Source organism: Poecile atricapillus, chromosome 8 (genome assembly GCF_030490865.1).
Source record: "Poecile atricapillus isolate bPoeAtr1 chromosome 8, bPoeAtr1.hap1, whole genome shotgun sequence".
Classification (NCBI taxonomy): Eukaryota; Metazoa; Chordata; class Aves; order Passeriformes; family Paridae; genus Poecile; species Poecile atricapillus.
Window position 1 is genome coordinate 6,065,816 of NC_081256.1, and position 20,362 is coordinate 6,086,177.

The following is a 20,362-nucleotide window of genomic DNA, read 5'->3' on the forward strand; positions in this document are numbered from 1 at the left end:
TCCACCGTTTTCCCTGAATGAGAGCAAACAGCTGAGCCGCTTTGCTGGGAGAACAGATGCTGCTAATAAGGCAGTAAATAAATCCATGTGCAACGCTTTACAGTTGGGTTGTAATTACCTCTGCACTGCCAAAAGGGCCAACGCCAGAGCTGCACATTAATGACACATTAATGGGAGTGCTCATCCGCTCTCAGCTGGCTGGCTCCCCAGAGACCGGGGCTTTTATTTTATTTTTGCACATGCCAAAACCACCATGGTCTGGTGGGACTCGCCTGGAGCCAGCACTGGGGTGGTTCCCACTGCTCCTCCTAAAAGCCCAGCTAAAAAGCAGCAAGGCTGAGAGCAATTCCCAGCAAGTTAACATCCATTTGCAACAGCAGGAGGACGGAAGTGGGAGCATGGAGGACTGGCTGCGCTCCGGGGGCTGTGCCTGCTGCTCACACATCCCATGCCCCTGGGCACAGGGTCTTTCCCTACACTGCAAATCCATTCCAGAACCTGTGGCTTTCCCAAAGTTATCCAGGTTGTCCAGGAGGTTGGATCTCCAACCCAACACCTACAAATGAACTACAAAGCCTCTCTGTGAGCACTGCTGAGCAGCAGGCAGCACACACCACCCTGCAGCCACACCAAAGACACAGCCATAAAAATAAAAGCTTTTTATTTACTTTTTTTTTTTTTTATATACCATTACAGAAACATCTGAGTAACATTCTCAACAGGATGAGCAGCTCTGAGGCCCAGGGGATGAGCGCAGGCAGCCAGCTCCAGGGTCTGCCATGCCGTGCTCCTGAGCTGCTGCTGCTCTTGGGGCATGATGTCCTTGCTCCTTGCCCTCGGCGAGGATACCCAGTACTCCCGGTGTCAGGGTGTCACCTTCTTGTAGGTAATGTGCAAGTGCTGAGTCATAGGCTGCGTAGTGGTTGCCATTGAGACAGTTTGTTCGAGTTTCCCATCGGAATTGAGCCTGAATTTTCTGGTAATCTAAACCAGGGGTAGGAAAATAAATAAGGAAATCAAGCAATGAGCGTCCACAAGCTGAATCCCTTACCTGTGCCTCCTTCCCTTTGCCATCCACATGCCTGCTGTCAAAGCACCAGCCAAAGAAGGATAATGTCACTACAGCAGGCAAATAAACAAAGAATTTTCTCTCCTCTCCACAGTACCAAATCCAAGCCCATTATCCATGGAAGAAGGCAGGTTCACAGAAACACAGAATTAACTAAGTCGAAAAAGACCTTTGAGACCATCAAGTCCAGCCTATGACCCATTACCATCTTATTAACTAAACCACGCCACTGAGTGCCATATACAGGCTCTTTTAAAACACTTCCAGGGATGGTGATTCCACCACCTCCCTGGGGAGCCCATTCCAGTGCCCATGCTTTCTATGAAGAATTTTTTCCTGATGTCCAGCCTAAACTTCCCCTGGTGCAGCTTAAGACTGTCTCCTCTTGTCCTGTCACTGGTTGCTTGGGAGAACAGCCCTTACCTGGCTACAACCTCCTCTCAGGTAGTTGCAGAGCATGATGAGGTCTCCCCTGAGCCTCCTTTTCCCCAGGCTAAAAAACCCCAGCTCCCTCAGTCATTCCTCACAGGGGGTTGTGTTCCAAACCCCTCACCAGCCTTGTTGTCTATCTCTGGATGCTTTTGAGCATCTCAAGGTTCTTCCTAACCTGAGGGGCCCAGAACTGGACACAGCACCCAAGGTGTGGCCTCACCAGTGCCAAGCACATGGGAACAATCACTGCCCTGCTCCTGGTGGCCACACTACTGATCCAGGCCAGGATGCCCTTGGCCTTCTTGGCCACCAGGGCACACTGCTGGCTCGTGTTCAGCTGCTGCCCCAGGTCGCTTTCTGCCTGGCTGCTGTCCAGCCCCACCGTCCCCAGCCTGTAGCACTGCAGGGGCTCTTGTGCCCAAAGTGCAAGACCCAGCACTTGGACTTGTTAAATCTCATGCTGTTGGACTCAGCCCATCTATCCAGCCTGTCTGGGTCCCTCTGCAGAGCCCTAATCCTGTGAGGTGCCCTCCGCCCAGGGAGGAAAAGATTTAGTTTCAGATAAGCATTGTTAAAGTGAGAGGCATGGCTTTAAAGCCCAGCAAGAGTGAATTCCTGGGAAAGGGGAAACCCAACAACTGAAAACATGCATCCAAAGGCAGGGGAATTGGGCCTTTCCAAAGTTAGGGCACTATCTGTGTAGGCAAATAAAATTTTTGTCTACATCTGCACAAACTTGTGCTCTCTGTTGTCTAAGGGTCTGTTTTATAGTACACAAAAACCAGGCTGTGAGAGCTTGCTCAGCTTTGCTGTCTCTCAGCTGCTGCTCAGCCACAACAGCTTCAGATGTGACAATGACACTTCCAGAGGTGACCTCAGGATGCCACAGTGATTCCAGCAGTGCCACTGTACTCACAGCTGGCTGTACCCCTGCCAACTGTATCAACAAACCTCCACTGCACATCCCAAAACAGTCAAACCCACAAAAGCAAACAACCCAAGGTGGAGCTGACAGCAAGTGCCAGACCTACCCTGCAGCCAGAGATGGGAAAAGAGCCCAGAGCAAGGTCTGAATGCTCTGAAAAGCAAGAGAAAGATCTGCAGGTGTTCTTGACATATCCTCATAAGGCCCAATACCAGCCACACCTTAAATGTGCATCCCCATACTGCAATCAATCTAGGAAATCAGCATTAATAAGTAATCCCACTGCCATAGAGAGTATTTAGCCAAGACTTTCCTATCTTCTTCCCTAAGGATCTTCTACTGGCCATTCTGGAGACAGAATTCTGGGTTAGCTGGTCTGATCCAGCTTGTCAGTTTTTATCATAAAGATCCCTCTGGGTCTCATAATGTACAAAAACTCTTCTGAAGGCTCTTACAGAAAGAATAAGCCAGGATGCCATGCAGTACTTCCAAGAACTCCTGATGGCATTCTGTAATTAAAGCATGCTAGATAACATATCATCTAAACAAGACTCCTTCTGGGACAACAATGCTATGGGAATGGCTTGCCCTGTGTGCACTCACCTGCTCTACATGGGGCTTCTTGGCAAAGGAGATCCTGGCTATGGAGTGAGAAGCTATAGACAGCTCTTGTCCATTTACCTCCCCTTCCTCCACCTCCACCAGACCTAGGGAAAAGGGCATACATATTATTAGGCTGCAGAGGTTATTTAAGCGTGTCACCATTATTATTTTGGCCTTTCACTTAAAAGGGGGCTTAAAAAAAAGAGAAAGAGTAACTTTTTATACATTCAGATAAGGATAGAACAAGGAAAAAGTTTTAATCTGTAAGAGGAGAAATTTAGGTGGGATATTAGGAAGAAATTTTTCCCTGTGAGGGTGGTGAGGCTGTGGCACAGATTGCCCAGAGAAGCTGTGGCTGTCTCATCCCTGGAAGTGCCCAATGCCAGGTTGGACAGGGCCTGGAATAACCTGGTCTAGTGGAAGGTGTCCCTGCCCATGGCAGAGAGGTTGAACAAGATGGGCTTTAAGGTTCCTTCCATCCCAAACCATTTCATTCTCTATTTGGTCATTTAACAGACCAGCACTCCCTGTTAAGAATGGTTTTGTTTGCCCTAGCACTATTGACAAATGCAGATCCACACAACCTCAGGCATGGACTGCTGCTCACAAAAATCCAACCAGACATTCACACCGTGTGGGATGGGGATCACAGCACAACTGACACTCTTCCCTTCAGCACCTGTCATTTTAGATGTGAATTTAAGCATCAAGTGGAATTTAACACTTTCATTTATAATAATTGAGCTGTGGTTCTCTCTCATTCAGTCCCCATAAGGTAAGAAGTACCAAGGTGTTACATCTACACACTGGAGGCTCTCCTAGTTTAGGAACCACTGTGGGTCTAGCGCCAAAGAGCAGCAATTCCAACAGGGAAAATTAATTAAATAAAACTGTGAGAGGGGCAAGAACTTTCTGAAAAAGTGATGAAATGACCCAGCAGGGTAAGGATCTCTTCCCCAGTGTGGGTATCAGGTGTGTACCTGTGTTCTGGGCACTGATGAAGGCCACCTTATTAGTGTCAGGTTTGAGGCGGATGAATCCACATTCCCGGTGCATGGGTTTCCTAGTATCCGGATGGAAGGCGTTGAACCTGAAAGAAATCAGAGCACAAAAGCTGATGTGTTTTGCACTCAGAAGACTTTTTCTGGCCTGGCTTCTTCTTATTTAACCACGTGAGTGCCTGCAGTACTCTCTGAAGAGTAAAAGACTGACAATATTTCAGAGATGAGAGCTGTAAACCTGGAAAAACACACTTACTTTACAGAGGCATAGCTATTTCTTAAAGCTGGAGTTAAGTCTTTAAGTTCAAGCTTTAGATTTTCCACAGCCTCTGGGTCTTTCTAAGAACTAGCTCAGAAACCCCTCAGGAACTCAGATACTTCACAGATACTGAAGCCACATGTGTCTCAAAAACTTCTTTTTCCCAAATAAATGCCTGGAATTACTGTATCATCTTTATTTAGCTTTTACACCTGGCAAAGTTTTTTTCTGTATATTCCCTGCTGTAGGAAGCAACAGAGCAGACATATTTCTCCCATCACCCCTTTCAAAAAGATAAAAAGTTCAGCCCAAACTCTTGTTTATTTTTCAGGAGGCCTTAAGAAGTGTAGGTTTGGTCACCCCTAACATGGGTGATTATACTTATCAAAGGAGAAACAAACTTAAATCAGGCAGCTTTCAGTGCTTGGAGCATTTAAGGGATACAGGTACTGTTTTCTACCAGCCACTGCTCCAGGAGCCAGAAAAGCATAGATAGGGTGTCTATCCTCCGAGACTGCTGCCCATTTTCCTGTCACTTCCTAAAGTTCAACAGTTCACACCTGTGTAACCCCTTGGCACAAAGAAAAGAAGGGGGGGGGGAAAAAAAGGTGACTCAAATAAGCAACTGTTCACAAGCTGGGGAGGAAGGTGTGGCCAGAGCAAGACTGTCAGAGCTTTGTTTCCTCTGGAAATCAGACTAAAGCAGTCACAGGCTGAGCTGGCAGCTCCATCACACTCCAGGAACACAGGGCATCTCTCACACAGCACTTCCATCTTGAAATTCTTCTTTCCTTAGTTTTCAAAGCAACACACTTTCCAACTCACCCCTCCCAAAGGAACACTGAAGCAGTACTGAGCAGTAGCCAACTTGTCACATCCCTCCCTCTGGATTTCTTTTGATTTCTATTACAACAACCACTCTCAGCCAAAGCAAGTATTTAAGCTACCTGCCTCATTTCCCATATGGTTTGATAAGCACTAATTTTTCTCAGATTTTCACAGTGGTGAACACTGAGGGCCACAGCTTAAAATGGACATGGTAGCCATGCCATAGCTCATTCATTTATTCTAAGTGGGAATTGCACAAAGAATGCAAATTAATCACAAGTTTTCAAGGAAAATGGAAGTCAGAGCATGCAGTCACATACCACAACATCATCTCATTTGGTAGGTGAAAATTTGTGCACTTTGCCTTTGGAAAAGAAACCCCATTAACAAACCACCCTGGAGAAATGCTCAAAGCTGCTGCCAATACAGACACACTCCTCAACTTACGAGAAGTTGAGCATGGGCTGCCCCACGTGAGAGATGTGCACTTCTTCCAGGTACTGGAAGGGCTTCATTGTAGTGAAGGTGCCGTCTCCTGGCGGGTCCGAGAGCCAGGTGCCCAGCATCCAGGACAGGGGTTCCATCACAGGGTTCAGCTGGGGAGTCTCTGTGGAGGAAAAGAAAGAAGGAAGAAAGAAAACTCAGGGATCTGAGCTCTGCAGGTTGCTGTGAGCTGCCTCCAGCTGGCTGGAGGTGAACTCAAAACACCTCAGAAATGGCTCAACACCACAGCGATGCTTTCCTTCGGAGCAGTGCCAGCTCCAAGGTGGGAGATGGGGAACAACGAACAGTCATGGAAAATGGGTCTGTTTCCAAACCATAAAGCACTCTTGCAGGTGGTCCACTTCTGACTCCTCTCTGCAGCTTGATCTGAAAGAAAAGCCCCCTCTCATCTACATGCAGGGAAGAAGATGACTGAAACCTCAGCATAAAGAATAATCATTAAGTGATAATGAAACTCTTAATGCTCTGGGCTAATATTTCTCAAGCACTGAGTACATACCTGTACATACATTTCCTCTTTGTTTCAGAGGCCAAGGAAATGAGTCCCCATTTCAAAAGAAAATCAGGCTGTGTACATATTCAAGATCAGTTTGGTTATAATATTTTTTTAAGAGGTTAACAATGGCCTGAACAAAGAGACAAGCAAGGACCATAAAGAAGCTGTTCTACTAAGGCTCTAGACTAAGACAAACATTTTAAAAAGATTTGGGTGCCTGTAAGGTAAAGAGTAAATGGAAGAGAAAGATACTTCCCTTTGTCACTGCAATTATGAAAAAGCAACCAAGGTCTGTTTCAGGAAGTTAAAATTTCTTTAACAAACCATTTTACAGAATCACAGAATTAGCTGAGCTGGAAGGAACCCACAAGGACCATCCCAAAGAATCACATCATGTGCCTGAGAGCATTGTCCAAATGCTTCTTGAACCCTCTCAGGCCTGGTGCTGTAGGAGAGTTTAGATAAATAGTTTTGCATTTTACTTTCAGAGGTTGTGACCTGAAAAAAATACATTAGGAAAATGGAAACAATTTAAAGCCATATGAAGAACAGAGCAGATCAATTACTGAAATGTAAGTAAGGAAAGCAAAACATCACCTATGGGATGATGGGAAAGATGGATTCCCACACAAATGGGGTGCCTGCTACTCTCAGTAGTCTGTTATGCAGAAAGATATGACTAAAGTAAGCTTAAAGCACGTCCTCCTCCCCCTCATGGGATAAATATTTCATACTGGCAAGGTGGGTGTTCCAGGGGGGTGTTTTCCACACCTAGTGAGATCAAGAATACAAGAACAAGCTGCCTGTCTGGCTGGTCTAAATGGCACAGACTCAACTGCAGGGAGAAATCACAACCTAAACAAGCAAGACTGTGGCCAAAATTTGCTTGATCAGTCTCAGTTTCACTGTGCTCTTCATGAAATGTCAAGCTAAAAGACTGAGCAAGGAAGGACAGTCCACACCTGAAATGTCAAAGAAGAAGGAACAGCAACTTTCCTGGGTAAAAGAGACCATTTGTGGTACTCCTTCTCCCACAGACAGCAGGTTTTAAAAGCCAGCCCGTGTCAGCAAAGTGCTGCTACTTGCTTTGCTTTATCCTGAAGTATTTTGCAAGGGAAGAAACATGAGAGCTCACCAGGAAATCGGTGATAAAGGTCTACAGCATCAGAGCCAGGATCTGTAGAACATCCTTGTCAGAATGTGCAGTCCCAGCAGCTTGCCCAGGACTTGGAAAGGGGGTCCCACAATCTGTACAGTAGTGTCAGTGTACTGGGCAGTATTTCCTTGTACTCAGCTTTCCAATTCCATGAGGAGAGCACACAGATCTGTGGCTAAGGAGCATACTGCTCCCCCCTCCAGCTGACGTTTGCTGCATTTCTTTCCATGCTTTTTACAGGCTCATCTCCCATGATGGAAGTGAAAAGCAAAGCTTTTGAAAAGCTACAGGAGCCTGCAGCCTGGGCTGCTGCTGCCCTCTCCTGGGTCAGCATCCCTGGAGCAGGACAGTTTCTGTCACCATAATGCTTTCATGGGGTGCTTCCTTTTCTTCTGCTTGCATTTCAGGAAAAGCATCAAAACAACAGATGAAAGGAATGGCTTTAACCATTCCCACTCTTTAGACCTGATTATAAACCAAGAGAAGCCAAGTGATCATTTCCAGCACCCCCAGCTTGACCCCACTGCCCTGCTGTGCAGCCTGACCTGGTGAGCTGGTCTCACTTCCAAAGAGCTGGAATTCCAGCCAGCTGAAAAGTGAAGATGTAACTGTAACCCCTGACGTTTCTGGCACCTGGGCAAACAACACGGACAAGTGATCATTATTACTTTTCCAAACTACCTAGACGACAGCAAAGCTAAAGAGTTCTTTAGCTCTCACGTGGCTTGGAAAAGTCAAGAGCAGCAGAATTGAGTAAGGACCAGAGACTCAGTGAAGTTCAGGTAAATACAGACACCCTGATCTCATCCCATGCAGTGCTATTCTTACCCTCAGTGCTGCTCTCTGACTGCTGGACTTTTTTCCTTCCTGGCTGGAAGACTGGGCTGAGACAGTGGAAAAGCAAGAGGGGAGGCAAGACAGGACAGAGTCTGATTGAATCCATTAGAAAAAAACTCAGCCATTTGAAAAGTAACTTTCTTTTTTATGTTATGGTTGGGGCAGGTAAATGCAGAACTATTGTAGCAACAAAAAGTTCTTTGCTGAGCTGCTTTGTTCCAAATTTCAGGTTTATAGATACAGTCACTGTCAAGAGAAACTCCTCTGACTGTGGGAATTCCAAGCACAGAAAATTCTCAAGATCCTGTGCATGCAGGCCCAAACACAGAAGTGAATACAGGGTTCAACCTGAGACCTTGGAAAATGCTTCTGGATTTAGAGACCATGATATAGGCCATGTGGGTGTGTAGTTTAGCTAGAAAGACATTAAGACAGGTAGTGGAAAGTTTTAAGGTTTTAAAGTTAAGATATAAAAGTAGTTATGAAGGTAATAAGAAATTTAAAGTATAATAAGTAGTTTTGTGTGAAATTATATGATTGGTTAAGAAAGTCTACATTGCGCCATAGATGGGTAAGACAAAGTAATTAACTAATGATGTAAAAGTAGAAATATTCTTTGTGGCAGTAGTTTATTGGCTAATTAACCTTTAAGAGACCTTGGAACCTGTGGTCTTGTGACCACTGACCACAAACATCTGGTGAATATGGTGAAGACATTCTCACTCCTTCATGAGACTGCAGAAGAAGAGTAATAAATCATGATTTAAGACGTCTCTCAGTGGTCCTGTCTCTCTCAAAATCCCAATACTGACACTGATGAAGGAGCTTGTACATCCCTTTTTAGAGGTCTGAACTCCTGGCACATCATTTTTACAAAAAACCCAGTAATGTGGTTTAAAAGGTAAGTGTATGATGATTTCAAGAATACAAATGACATCTGAGAATTTGCAGTGCACGAGACCCTGGTCACCCTTCTGCACGATTAAAACTTCACACTCAGAGAGGGTCCTCTTAATGCTGATTTTCTTCCATTCATATGCACAGTTCCTCTTTTACCTACTAACAGGGAAGCGCTCTCTGCATCCTCTTTCTTAACAAGGACATTCCTGAGTCACCTTCTCCTACACTTTCTGGAAGCCATTAGGGATCCAGCATCTCCAAGACCCCGTTCCTCTACAACCTGATGTAGTGGAAGGTGTCCTTGTCTATGGCAGGGGGTTGGAACAAGATGAGCTTTAAGGTCCCTTCAGCTCAAACTGTCCTGTGGTTCTACAAAATCTCACTGAAATCAGCCATGACATTCAGGAGCTGTAACAGCTTGGGAGACAAAACCATACACCCATAAGCAATCTGATCACCTTGTTCTTCTTCCTTCAGGAAGCCACTCAGGCCACAGCTACCATGCCAAGGTCAGCTCCATTTCACCACCTGGCCCTGCTCCATCTCTCCAAACTCACAGATAGACTGTTCCTGCATCTTTTCCATTCCTGGGGAGTTTACAAGTCAAATCCCACCCTTCATTGTAACACAGTCAGCCTGGAACTGGCTGTCCAGTCTTTGCAACAGGAGATACTGAGTTTTCCCTGCCTTGAAACAAACCAGACAGAGCAGCTGGACAGTCCCCTCGGGCCATGTCTACACAGCCAGTGTGGCTCTCAAGTGGGATCCCTGGCACAGAAAGCTATGCTGGCACAAATTCCTACACAGCTTTATCAGTAAAGCCACAGTGAGTGGCCAGCTGGTTGCTGACAAGGCAGCTAACATATTTCCTTGAGCTGGGGAACACTGCCTGCAGAAAACTTCAGAAAAAAACACATACAAACAACAAAAAGAAACACCCCACCAAAAAAAACCAAAACCCAAACACAGTCTCTGAGTCTTCAAAGTGTGGGGTCTGCAGCATCAACTGGGCAGTTCCCTGAAGTTCTTCCTTGAACACAGTTGCTCACTGGGTTTAAATCATCACCATCATCAAGGTTGTGGTAATTAAGGAGCAGCCTCACTTGGTATATTCTGTCCATATTTAAATACAGAGGGTGGCTTTATACTCTGCTGCTCCCCCCTGCGAGTTGCACCCCTTCAGGCACTTGGCTGATGCTCTCCCCAGCAAACCAGTAAAACATTCCTGGCACTGATGTGCACTAGCTCCATCACAGAACGAGTTGGAAGGGACCTGTCAGGATCGAGTCCAACTCTTGGCCCTGCACTGGACACCCCAAGAATGATGCTGTGTGCTGGAGAGCATTGTCTGAACTCCTCTTGAACTCTGCCAGGCTTGGTGCTGTGACCACTTCTTTGGGGAGCTGCTCCAATGCCCAACCATCCTCTGAGTAAAAAACCTTTTCCCGATACCTGACCTAAACCTCCCCAGCTCAGCTTCATGACATTTCCTTGAGTCCTGTCATTGGTGACGAGAGTGAAGAGATCAGTACCTGCCCCTCCACTTCCCCGTGTCAGGTCTGACCTCAGTCTCCTCCTCTCCAGCTTAAACAAATCAAGTGCCCTCAGCCAGTCCTCGTAAGGCTTCTTCCGACCCTTCCCCATCTTCGTGGCCTCCTCTGGACACTCTCCAATACCTCAATGTCTTTTTTATACTGTAACATTCCCCCTCAAGGTCTCAAGGTGAGGTCATCCCAGATCAGAGCAGAGCAGGACAATCCCCTCCCTGGCCCATCTGGCAATGCTGGGCCTGATGCATTGGATGTCCCTCCTGGCTGCCAGGACACTGCTGATCCATATTGAACTTGCCATGGAGCAGGACCCCCAGGTCCCTTCCCACAGCTGGTCTCCAGCCCTGACCCTAAGCCACTCCATACACACAGCCAGGGTTGCCCTGTCCTAAGTGCAGAATCCAGCACTTGCCCTTGTTAAACACCACACAGCTGCTGATTGTCTATCTCTGATTTGTCCAGGTCTCTCCACCCTTGAGGGAGGTGACAGCACCTCCCAGCTTGGTGATGGCTGTGATCTCACTGAGTATTCCTCCAAGTCCTGTGTCCAAGTTTTTAACGAGGATGTTGAAGAGAATAGGGCTGAAGATGGAGACCTGTGGAACCCCATCAGTGACCGGTGCAAGCATGGTGTCACCCTCATCACTGTCACCCGTTGTGCCAGACCCACGAGCCAGCTCCTCACTCACTGTGTAACACAGTTATCCAGCTGTGGGCTGGACATTTGTCCAGAAAGATCCTGTAAGAGGCAGTACTAAAAGCTTTGCTGGAGTCCAAAACGATTACACCTCCACCTTTCCAGGATCAACCAGCTGGGTTACCCTGTCATTGAGGTTCGACAAGCAGGACTTCCCCCTCAGGAAGCTGTGCTGGCTGTGACTGACACCTCCACTGTCCTCTAAGTATTTTTCAATACTTCCCAGAATAATCTTTTCCATGATTTCACCAGGCACTGAATTGGGACTAACAGGTCTGTTGTCTCTGGAGCTCTCCTTCTTAAAAATCAGGACAACACTCACCAGCTTCCCGTCAATCTCTGTGGATTCCCAAGACTGCCCAAAAATCAATCATCAAGAGAGGCATTGTAATGACATCAGCAGCTCCTTGAGGATTCTTGGATGAATCCCATCAGGCTCCACAGATTTGTGGGGATCCAACTGGAGCAGCAGATCCTGCACAACTTCTAGGTCAACTGGGAATTGATCATTCTCACAGGCATGGTCCTCCAGCTCATGGCACTGAGATCCATCATCCATGTTGAAGACAGAGACAAAGAAAGCATTAAACACCTTTGTCTTCTCCCTGTTCCTGTTTGTGAGGTGACCATCCTCATCCTGGAACAGAGCAATGTTATTTCTATATTGCTTTTTGCCATTTATGTATTTGAAAAAAGTATTCTCCGCAGTTCTGGCAGCTTCAACTCCAGTTGAGCTTTGCCTGTATGAATCTTCTCCCAGAAGTGGGGAGCAGCATCTCTATATTCTTCCCATATCATCTGACCTTGCTTCTACTGAACACACCTTCCTTTTCCATCTTATTTCCAAGATAAATCCCTGGTCAGCCAAGACAGCTTTCTGCCTCACCTACCTGACTTCTGACATTTAGGAATTGCTGTTCCTGTGCCCTTTGGAGAAGATGTCTAAAAGTGACCAGCACTGATAGACTGCAGCACCTGCAAAAACATTTTCCAGGGGACCTTATCCCCTAATTCCCTGAGCAGCCTGGGGTCTGCTCTCCTCAAGGCCAGAATTAAGGTTTTTCTGGTAGTCTTCCTCCTGTCACCAGAGACTTCAAACTCCATGGCTCCATGGTCACTGTGGCCTAGTTGGCCCCTCGCTCACGAGAGGGGACTCTGATGACAAGCAGGAGATCAAAATCATCCTTCCAAGTCAGCTCCCTGAGGGCCCATAAAGTTGTCATGCAGGTGTTTTAGGAACCTTCTGGCCCGGGTTGTATCAGCTGTGTGATATTCTCAGTTAATTTCTGGCAGGTTGAAGTCCCCTGGGGCAGTTGATTTGGAATCTTCCCGTAGTTTTTCAAGGAATAATTTGTCAGTGTCATCATCCTGGCTGGGAGGTCCAGAGTGGACTCCCACTGTGAAATCCACATTATTTGTTTGCCCCTTGATTCTTATCCAAAGGCTCCCAACTGTGCCATTACCAACTGTGAGCTCCAGACACTCCAACCCTTCTATTACATACAGTGGCACCCCTCTGCCTCTCCCTCCTGAAAAGCCTGGAACTGTCCATCAGAGCACTCTAGTCACAGGGAAAACTCCCAGCAGGTTTCACTTATGCCAATGGTGCCAGATCCCTGGGACTGAGCCAAAGCTTCCAGCTCCTCACTGGTCCCTCATGCTGGGTGTATTAATGCAGAGACATTTCTGGTGTTGTACATTGTAGACAACACCTGGTGAAGCAGTTTGAGGGTTCCCATTAGTGCTCCTTTCCTCAAGTTTAGGCACTCCAGCCCATTGGTCATCACTGGTGACCCTGGCTTTGTCCCTCTCCCCTTTCCAAACTAGTTTAAGGCCATATCAACAAGCCCTACCAGCTCCTGTGCTAGAACTCCTTCTCCCACAAGAAAGATGCATCCCACCAAGTGTCAGCAGATCAGCTGTTGAACAGATCATCCCATCTCTGCTCCAAAGGCTGGGAATGTGTTTATATTCACAAATGTTCATGCTATAGAGTCAATTATTGACTTCATAGCCAAGTGCCAAGGTGGTAATGCTCTAGTGCCTGTAGTCACTGCCAGAGTTCTGCTTTACAAGATACAAAAAAAACATTTTTTAAATTATACTCTATTATGAGAAACCAAACACTCTACCTGAGCTCTTTCTCTCGAGTTTTCCTTAGTTTGCTGTTTCATTGCTTCCTAGCTGCAAGCTGGGTTTTTGTTGTGAGTCACTGCCGACTCTCTGCAAAATTAAATGCTTAATGCATAAACTCCATTAGGCAAAAAAACCCTGGAAAGAACAAGACCATCCTACTGAAAACAAAAAAACAAAAAAACAAAAAAACAACACCAGCGCAAAAAGTCTTGTTTCTTCCCTTCCAACTGCCTTTCTCTCCAAGGGGGAAGTCAAAGAGCCTTCCTCAACCAATTCCCAAAGCTGGTGTGCCTGCACACTGCTTGCTCCCATGCTGAGCACAGAACAGTTCACCTCCCACCCAAGTGCTCAGGCCACAGTGAAGTCTTACCCAGCCTCTCTCAAGACACCTTCTGCCATGGATTCAGCCCCTATGCACACACTCCTACTCCTCATCTCACTCTCAGTGTATGTTATAACTCCCTTGTTCTTTGCAATGCTCACCCTACGGACTGATTTTCTACCCTGGCCATTGCTATCCCAGACAGGACACAAAAAAAAATCACAAGCAGCACCTGCTGTCTCAGAATAAAAACAGTTTTCTTCCAAAATACAGCTCCCAGTTAACATGCAACTGCCAGGCTAGCAGTGCCTGCCCTGGTAGAGGAATTTCCCTGACAGCACACCTCTGTGACCCATTAGACACATTTCATTTTCAAGCAGGACTGGACACCAGCCCGCTGCTGGTCCAGTCCTTCTCAGACAGGTAAAAGCACAGCTCATCCATCCATGCACAACCCCATTTGTCACTGCCAGTCAGGAACAGGATTTTGCTACTCCTTTTCTACAACATGAATGATATCTGTTGCCACCACGATGGGCAGCACCACGGCCCACAGGCCATGCCTCAAAACTCCACCTCAGCACAAAACCAGGCATTAAAGTCTTCTGGTCCTTCTGCTTGCCCCAAAGTACGCTAACTATGCTTCATTTACATGAAAAAAGTACTGTAAATGACCCCATTTCTACACTGGCATTGCAGAGATATTCAAAGACAACTCCAAGACAGATTTCCCGCAGATTCCTAACCATCTTTCACATGAACTCATTTTACAGACTCTCCTGCCTTTAATATGACCTTCATGAAAACAAGACATGCAGCATGGAGGAGGCTCCTCATGCCCCCAAGCAGATGAATCCTAAGAGCTTTACCTCTCTGATGAGCACAGAAGCTTGAATCCCACGGAATCCTGTCTGTCCATCCAGCCATATTCGCAGATATTTTGCTATTTGCTCAACCTGCAGCCCGCCAGCCCCCAGAAGGTGCTTTGTGCAGGGTGGTAAGATGGCTATGAGGGAAGTGAGCTCAGGTTTGGGGAAGACACCGATCCTGCTGCCTGCTGGGAGATGTAGTTTTACAACCGGACCAAACTGGGGCACGGCAAGAGGAGGTGATGTTGCGGAAGGAGTTCTGGGATCTCCCGTCTGAGCGAGCACAGCTGATGCAGCAGAGCTGAGAGACCTTCATGCAGAACATGAAGACGGTCAGAGAACGCTTGGCTAGCAGAGGACAGTGCTGTTAGAACAGCCATGCCTTCCCCTGGACACATCCCTGCCTGCTTGCTGGCTGTCCCTCATTTCTCCCAGTGCATCCTGTCATCCTCCAGAAGCTACATCTAACCCTGTCCTGCTTGCTACACCATGCCTAGGCGTGCTCGTCCACCAACAGCACTCCTCAGCCTTTGGTCCATGGGCCTCATGAAACAGAAGGAAATGTTTTCCTACCAAACAAATGCCTAATTCAAAGTTTAGATGGAAAAGGCCACCATGGCAGCTGTGCTGTGCTCGAGACAGCCTGGGGCTTCTCCTAAACCAGTCGATCCCCCTGGTAAGACAGGTTGGGAAACACCACTCGAGCACATCGTGACAGCTGGAGTTGGGAGCCACTTGCCCAGCCTGAGTCACCCAGCCTCAAGCGTGGCTGGCAGGCAGCGCTGTGCAGCAGTCCTGCAGAAACCTGCTCTTCCCAGACAGCTGAAGCTTGGATACAGCCAGCAGAAATGTATTTGTCTCATTAGAGGAAAGTATGTGAGAACTAGCACCGAAACAAAGTTCTGCTGAGTGGGTGTGGGCCTAAAGTTCGTTTTTTGTGCTCAGGATTTTGTGGAAACAGCTGAACGTGAGGGATGCAGACAGGTAACAACCTGCACAGTCAGTCCAGTCACGTACTTCTACTCAAGGAACTGCCTTTAGCAGAAAAAAAATATGCAGGCTCAGGTTCACAGCTAAAACCATCACCTCAACCACACACCAGATGAGTTGGGACAACTGAGTCGTGGCTCCTGACAAAGACTATTATTAACCTGATGTGTTACCTGACTGTACTTTTATTAATATGAAAAGCCTTTCTTAACTCAGCTTTGTATTACAGTAAAACTCAAGTGTCTGGGCATGAAGCAGACTCTGCCTGGCAGCAGCTGGCTACACTTCATCAGCTATTTTTGCTGCCACAAACTATTACTATAAGCACACAAAAAAAGAGTCTAAAACAGAAGAGCACCAAGATGAATCTAAAAAAACCAAAAAAACCCAAAAAAAGCCAGTCAGCCAGCAACAAACCCTTTAAAAAAGTTTGCAGCCAAAGGGCTCCATATAAACTTCTTATCATGCCAAGCTACAGCTGCTAAAATGGCTCATTTTCACACACTGATCTCCAGTTTTATTGACAAAAGATGGCAGAATGGGTAATTAATTGGTCAATTCATTAAGGAAAATTATGTCTTCCCTTATAAAATAGAGCATGTAACTCATATATTAAGAATATCTTTTACAAGGACATAAAATTTTCACTTCTCAAAGACATACATATAGAAACACTAATCTTGGGAAAAAGGAGAAAAATCCTAGTGCTTACCAGAATAAAGAAAAACATCCTTAAAGACACTCTTTCTGCAATTAGTATCTCAGTGAAGGTAACAAAGGGAGACACCTTTTTAAAAATATAGATATATATAAAAATTAATTAATATTTCATATGCATACATATATATATGTATAGGAATGACAACTATGGAACCCTAGTTGCATTTGGTTATTTTCTTTAACTTGACACCTAAACAATACAAAAATACAGACCAGAAGGTACAAACAAGACTGTGCCGATTTCCCAGGGGGAAAACCTTTCCCAAATAAAAATATCCAAATAAAAGTGTGAGTTTTCCCATACTTTGAAAAGTTAGATACATATGGGAAAAGTAGTGCTGGGTGTTGACCTTCATGAATCTTGTTAGGGTCTACTTTCCCCTTTCAGTGAGGAAGTTGGCTGTGCTGCAACAGCCTGGAGAATGTGCCTGTCTATGCCAGCATTACCTTTCTGACTGCCCAACAGCTCCAGAAGAAGCCAAGAAGTTTTTCTCCTAAAGGAAAGGTGAGAATTAGCCATCAGGTGACACCCAGCCCTCCACAGGTGACAACTTCTGAAAGCAAGCCCCACATCATGAATCCTTCCCAAGGCAACCCAATGTTTTCTCAGCAGCCACACACAGCACTAGACCATTAGATGGTCCTAACTCTTGCTCTGAAATGCACCTTGCAGCCACAGTGACAATGCACAAATTGTACATTAAAAGACACTTTTTTTTGCAAGAAGGGTTATGGCACAATTTGACTTCTAGGTAACAAACTTTTTACATGACCTCATCCCTCACTGAGTTCCCCTATGCTTTCAGGTGCTTAATTATTATTTTTGCAATTGATAGAGAAGCGTTTTCCATCATTCCCTGCTTTATCATGTTGACGGACTTCTGCCTTCCAAGGGAGGAAAGTCAGACATTTGCTCACAAATCGTGAGCTCAGTGTGCACCACAATATTGTCACGTTTAACACCTCCCTTCCCACTTATATTTCCTGTACCCTGAGTACCGAGTGCAGTATATGAAAAGCAATATCAAAATTATTTCTTATGCCATTGAGGACAATAACAGCTTTCCCAAATACCTGCTGCTAGGAGAGCTCATTAACACACCAGAAAAAAAATCACAGGCATGCTCTAAAGGAAGAAGGAAAATCCTAACAGGAGGCACTGTGTCACAAACAAGTTAAAATAATCCAGAAAGAAAAGAAAATAAATCCATCAAGAGAGTTGCCCGCAACACCACAACCTAAATTCCCATTCCACATCATGGAAAGATTAGAGATGTAAGAACTAACTTGTGTGCCCACTGAGGGAATTCTTTAAAATGTATCCATAGGTCTTATACAAACTGCTACTTCTCCTTCCCGGAATGTCCCTTTCTCATACCTTTTCCCCATCACACCTTTACAGCCTCTAAGGAAACAGGGAATTCCACCTCAGTGCAGCACCCCTGGGAATACTGACCACAGTCCTGGGATATCAAGCTGTTCAAGTAAGGGAAACTGTTCCGCTTCATCTCATCCAGCTTCTCCTTCAGCTTCCTGACTTGGCTGTCGGAGCGGCTGATCCTCTTCCTCAGGAGTTTCAGCTCTCCGTTCTTCTTCTCCACCTGCTCCCGCAAGCAGCACACCTGGCTCTTGCTCTGCCGGGAGGAGAAGCAGTACGAGTGCAGGGAGTCGATGAGCTTGCAGGCCCCCGAGGCCGACATGATCACCTCGTTGATGGACATGGGGTTGGCGTCCGTGTCACCCTTCCGCCCCAGCACGGCCTCGGTGGCGGGCCGAGGGGTCAGGTCTGCCGGGGACGCCGACAGACCCTGGCAGGGTTTCTGGGGGGTCGCGGTGAGGGATGACGTCTGGGAGACCTCTGCGACGGCCTTGTCGTGTCCCAAGAGGTGGCTGCTGCAGCTTGGTTCCACATCTCTCTTTGGCCTTTTCCTTTCTAGCTGCTCTTTGGGGAGAGACGGCCTCTCCCTGGTGTGCTTGGAGGAAAAGCTGTACGAGTGGAGGGAGCCGATGAACTTGCAAGCACCGGAGGCAGGAGGGGTGAAGTCGTCCACTGACACGCCGCTCCTGTCTGCCACCCAGCTCCCCGCACAGCTGCCCCTGGCACAGTCCTCCACAGGAGACCTCTCTGCTTTTTTCTGCGCTCCAGGCTTCGCACCCAAATGATCCCCTAACGTCCTTCTCCGAGGGCTGTCCAGCTGGCTGTGGAGGGCCTCTTCCTCCTCGGACACGGATCCTGTTTCCTCTTGCAGAGTGGCCTCCTCCATCTCTTTCGTCCCTTGCATCACCATGAAGTCCTGGCCAGAAGACGGGGCCCTCTGTGCTACCTCACCTCCTCCTTCCCGCAGGGCCTCCCCATCCCGCACCGGCACCTGCCTGGCTATTTTCCTTCGGCTCCTGACATAATCCAGCTTGTCGTGCTTCTTCTCCACGAGCTGGAAGATGGTGGGGACAGCAGTGGGCTTCAGCAACCGGTGCTTGTCTTCCAGCCGCTTGGAAAAACTGTCTTTGGTGAAGTGCTCACTGCAAAGAAAGGAATACTTGGTGGGAGTCCAGTTGTCTCTCTGAACAGCTTTCAGCCACTGAATCAAGCGTTTTGAATCCTTCAGAGGGAATCTAAAAAAGGAACAGACAAAACCCACTAAAAAATAAGCTACATTTTGGAAATGAGAAGGGTTGGTACTTTAAGAATTGCAGAGCCACAGAATTGTTGAGGTTGGAAAAGACCTTTAAGATGACCAAGTCCAAGGCGACGGCTAGGTTTAAAAGATTTTGGGGAAAGCTGTGTTTTGGTAAATTACACTAATTTACAAATTAAATTACGGTCATTTAAGTATTACTTCACTTTGGGTTGAAATATTTGATATTCATTCACTGCGTCAACAGCTCCACTTCATAAAAAGTGCAGGACTAAAAGGTGTTGTTTCCATTTTCATCAGCAATCGATCCATTATTCCGCCCACCAGCCCCACGAGGAAGGGGGATGTGACCACCACCAAAACACCCAGCTCAGCCAGCACGCTGCCCCCGGAACCCGGGTGGCTGCTTACACCGGGTGTGTTTAATTACATTTAATTAGGTGTAGACATGCCTGGAGTGGAAGAAAGCCCCCGAGCAAAGGAGCCAGGTTCCGTTTCCAATGGAACTGCCGAGACGGGGACTTTGCCCGGGGACTCAGCGGCGGCAGCATCCCCAGCGAGGGATGGGGCGGAGGACGGGCCGCGGGGGCACGGGCCAGGGCAGGGGAGACAGGCCGGGGAGGGCCCGGGTCCCGGGGCGCTCCCGCCGCCCGGCCGGGGCTGGAGGATGCGGGAGCCCCGAGCCCGTTTCCCCTGAGAGAAACAAAAGGCAGCCGCTGCCGTGGGGGCCCGGCGGGGTGAACGGGACCGGGGTGCGGGCGGCCCGGCCGCGGCACTTGCGGCGGGCCGGGCGGGCCGCCCTTACCTGTGGAAGGAGACGGCGCCGCGGCGCGCCTTGCCCTGCCGGTTGAAGCAGTTGGCGGCGGCGCAGCAGATCACCATCTCCGGCCGCCGCCGCCGCCCTCGGCCGGCCGGGCCCGCCCCGGCCCCCGCCCCGGCCCCGGCCCCGCCGCGCCGCCGTACGGCAAGATGGCGGAGCCGGGTCACCCCGGCGCCCCTCGCCGCTGGGGAAGGGGTTTCTGTACGGCACAACATGGCGGCCGCCACATGGCCGCCGCCATTTTGGCCGAGGTACAGCCGTACGGCGTAGATCAGGTGGGGAAAGGGGGGGTTCGCTCCCGGCGCCTCTCGCTTGCCTCGTCGGCGCAGATGGGCGTCCGCCTCTCGACGAGCCGCTCGGTCCGTGGCAGCCGAGCCGTAAAAGGCGTCTCCGAGTGGGGCGGGCATGGTGGAGGGGGTTACTCTCACGGGGAACGAGGGGCGGGGCTGGGCCGGCTCCGTACAACACGATGGCGGCGCCCATTTATTACATCTTTCCCAGGTATACGCGTCACGGGACGCGCCCGTCGGCTCTGTGCGCAAGGAGCGGAGCCCTCACACTCCTCGACACGCTCCAGCCCCGGCCCCACCGCCGGCTCGCTGTCTCCCCGCG

At 48.0% G+C, this 20,362-nt stretch overlaps 1 protein-coding gene across 4 annotated transcripts; it reads right to left on the reverse strand.

Annotated features, from left to right (window-relative positions):
* Positions 1-644: 644 nt before the first annotated feature.
* Positions 645-20,347, reverse strand: THAP4 (THAP domain containing 4). 4 transcript variants are annotated; one of them, XM_058843595.1, is made up of 6 exons: positions 20,067-20,347; positions 17,751-18,907; positions 5,565-5,724; positions 4,010-4,119; positions 3,030-3,133; positions 645-984 (listed from the first exon to the last, which is right to left on the reverse strand). In XM_058843595.1, the coding sequence occupies exons 1-6, from the start codon at positions 20,231-20,233 to the stop codon at positions 865-867; spliced, it is 1,818 nt and encodes a 605-aa protein (XP_058699578.1). In that variant the 5' UTR covers positions 20,234-20,347; the 3' UTR covers positions 645-864. The 4 variants fall into 4 exon arrangements, with proteins under 4 accessions (XP_058699578.1, XP_058699577.1, XP_058699579.1 ...); XM_058843594.1 differs by lacking the exon at positions 20,067-20,347 and adding an exon at positions 19,736-19,895; XM_058843596.1 differs by lacking the exon at positions 20,067-20,347 and adding an exon at positions 19,736-19,888 and having other exon boundaries at positions 17,751-18,814.
* Positions 20,348-20,362: the final 15 nt, after the last annotated feature.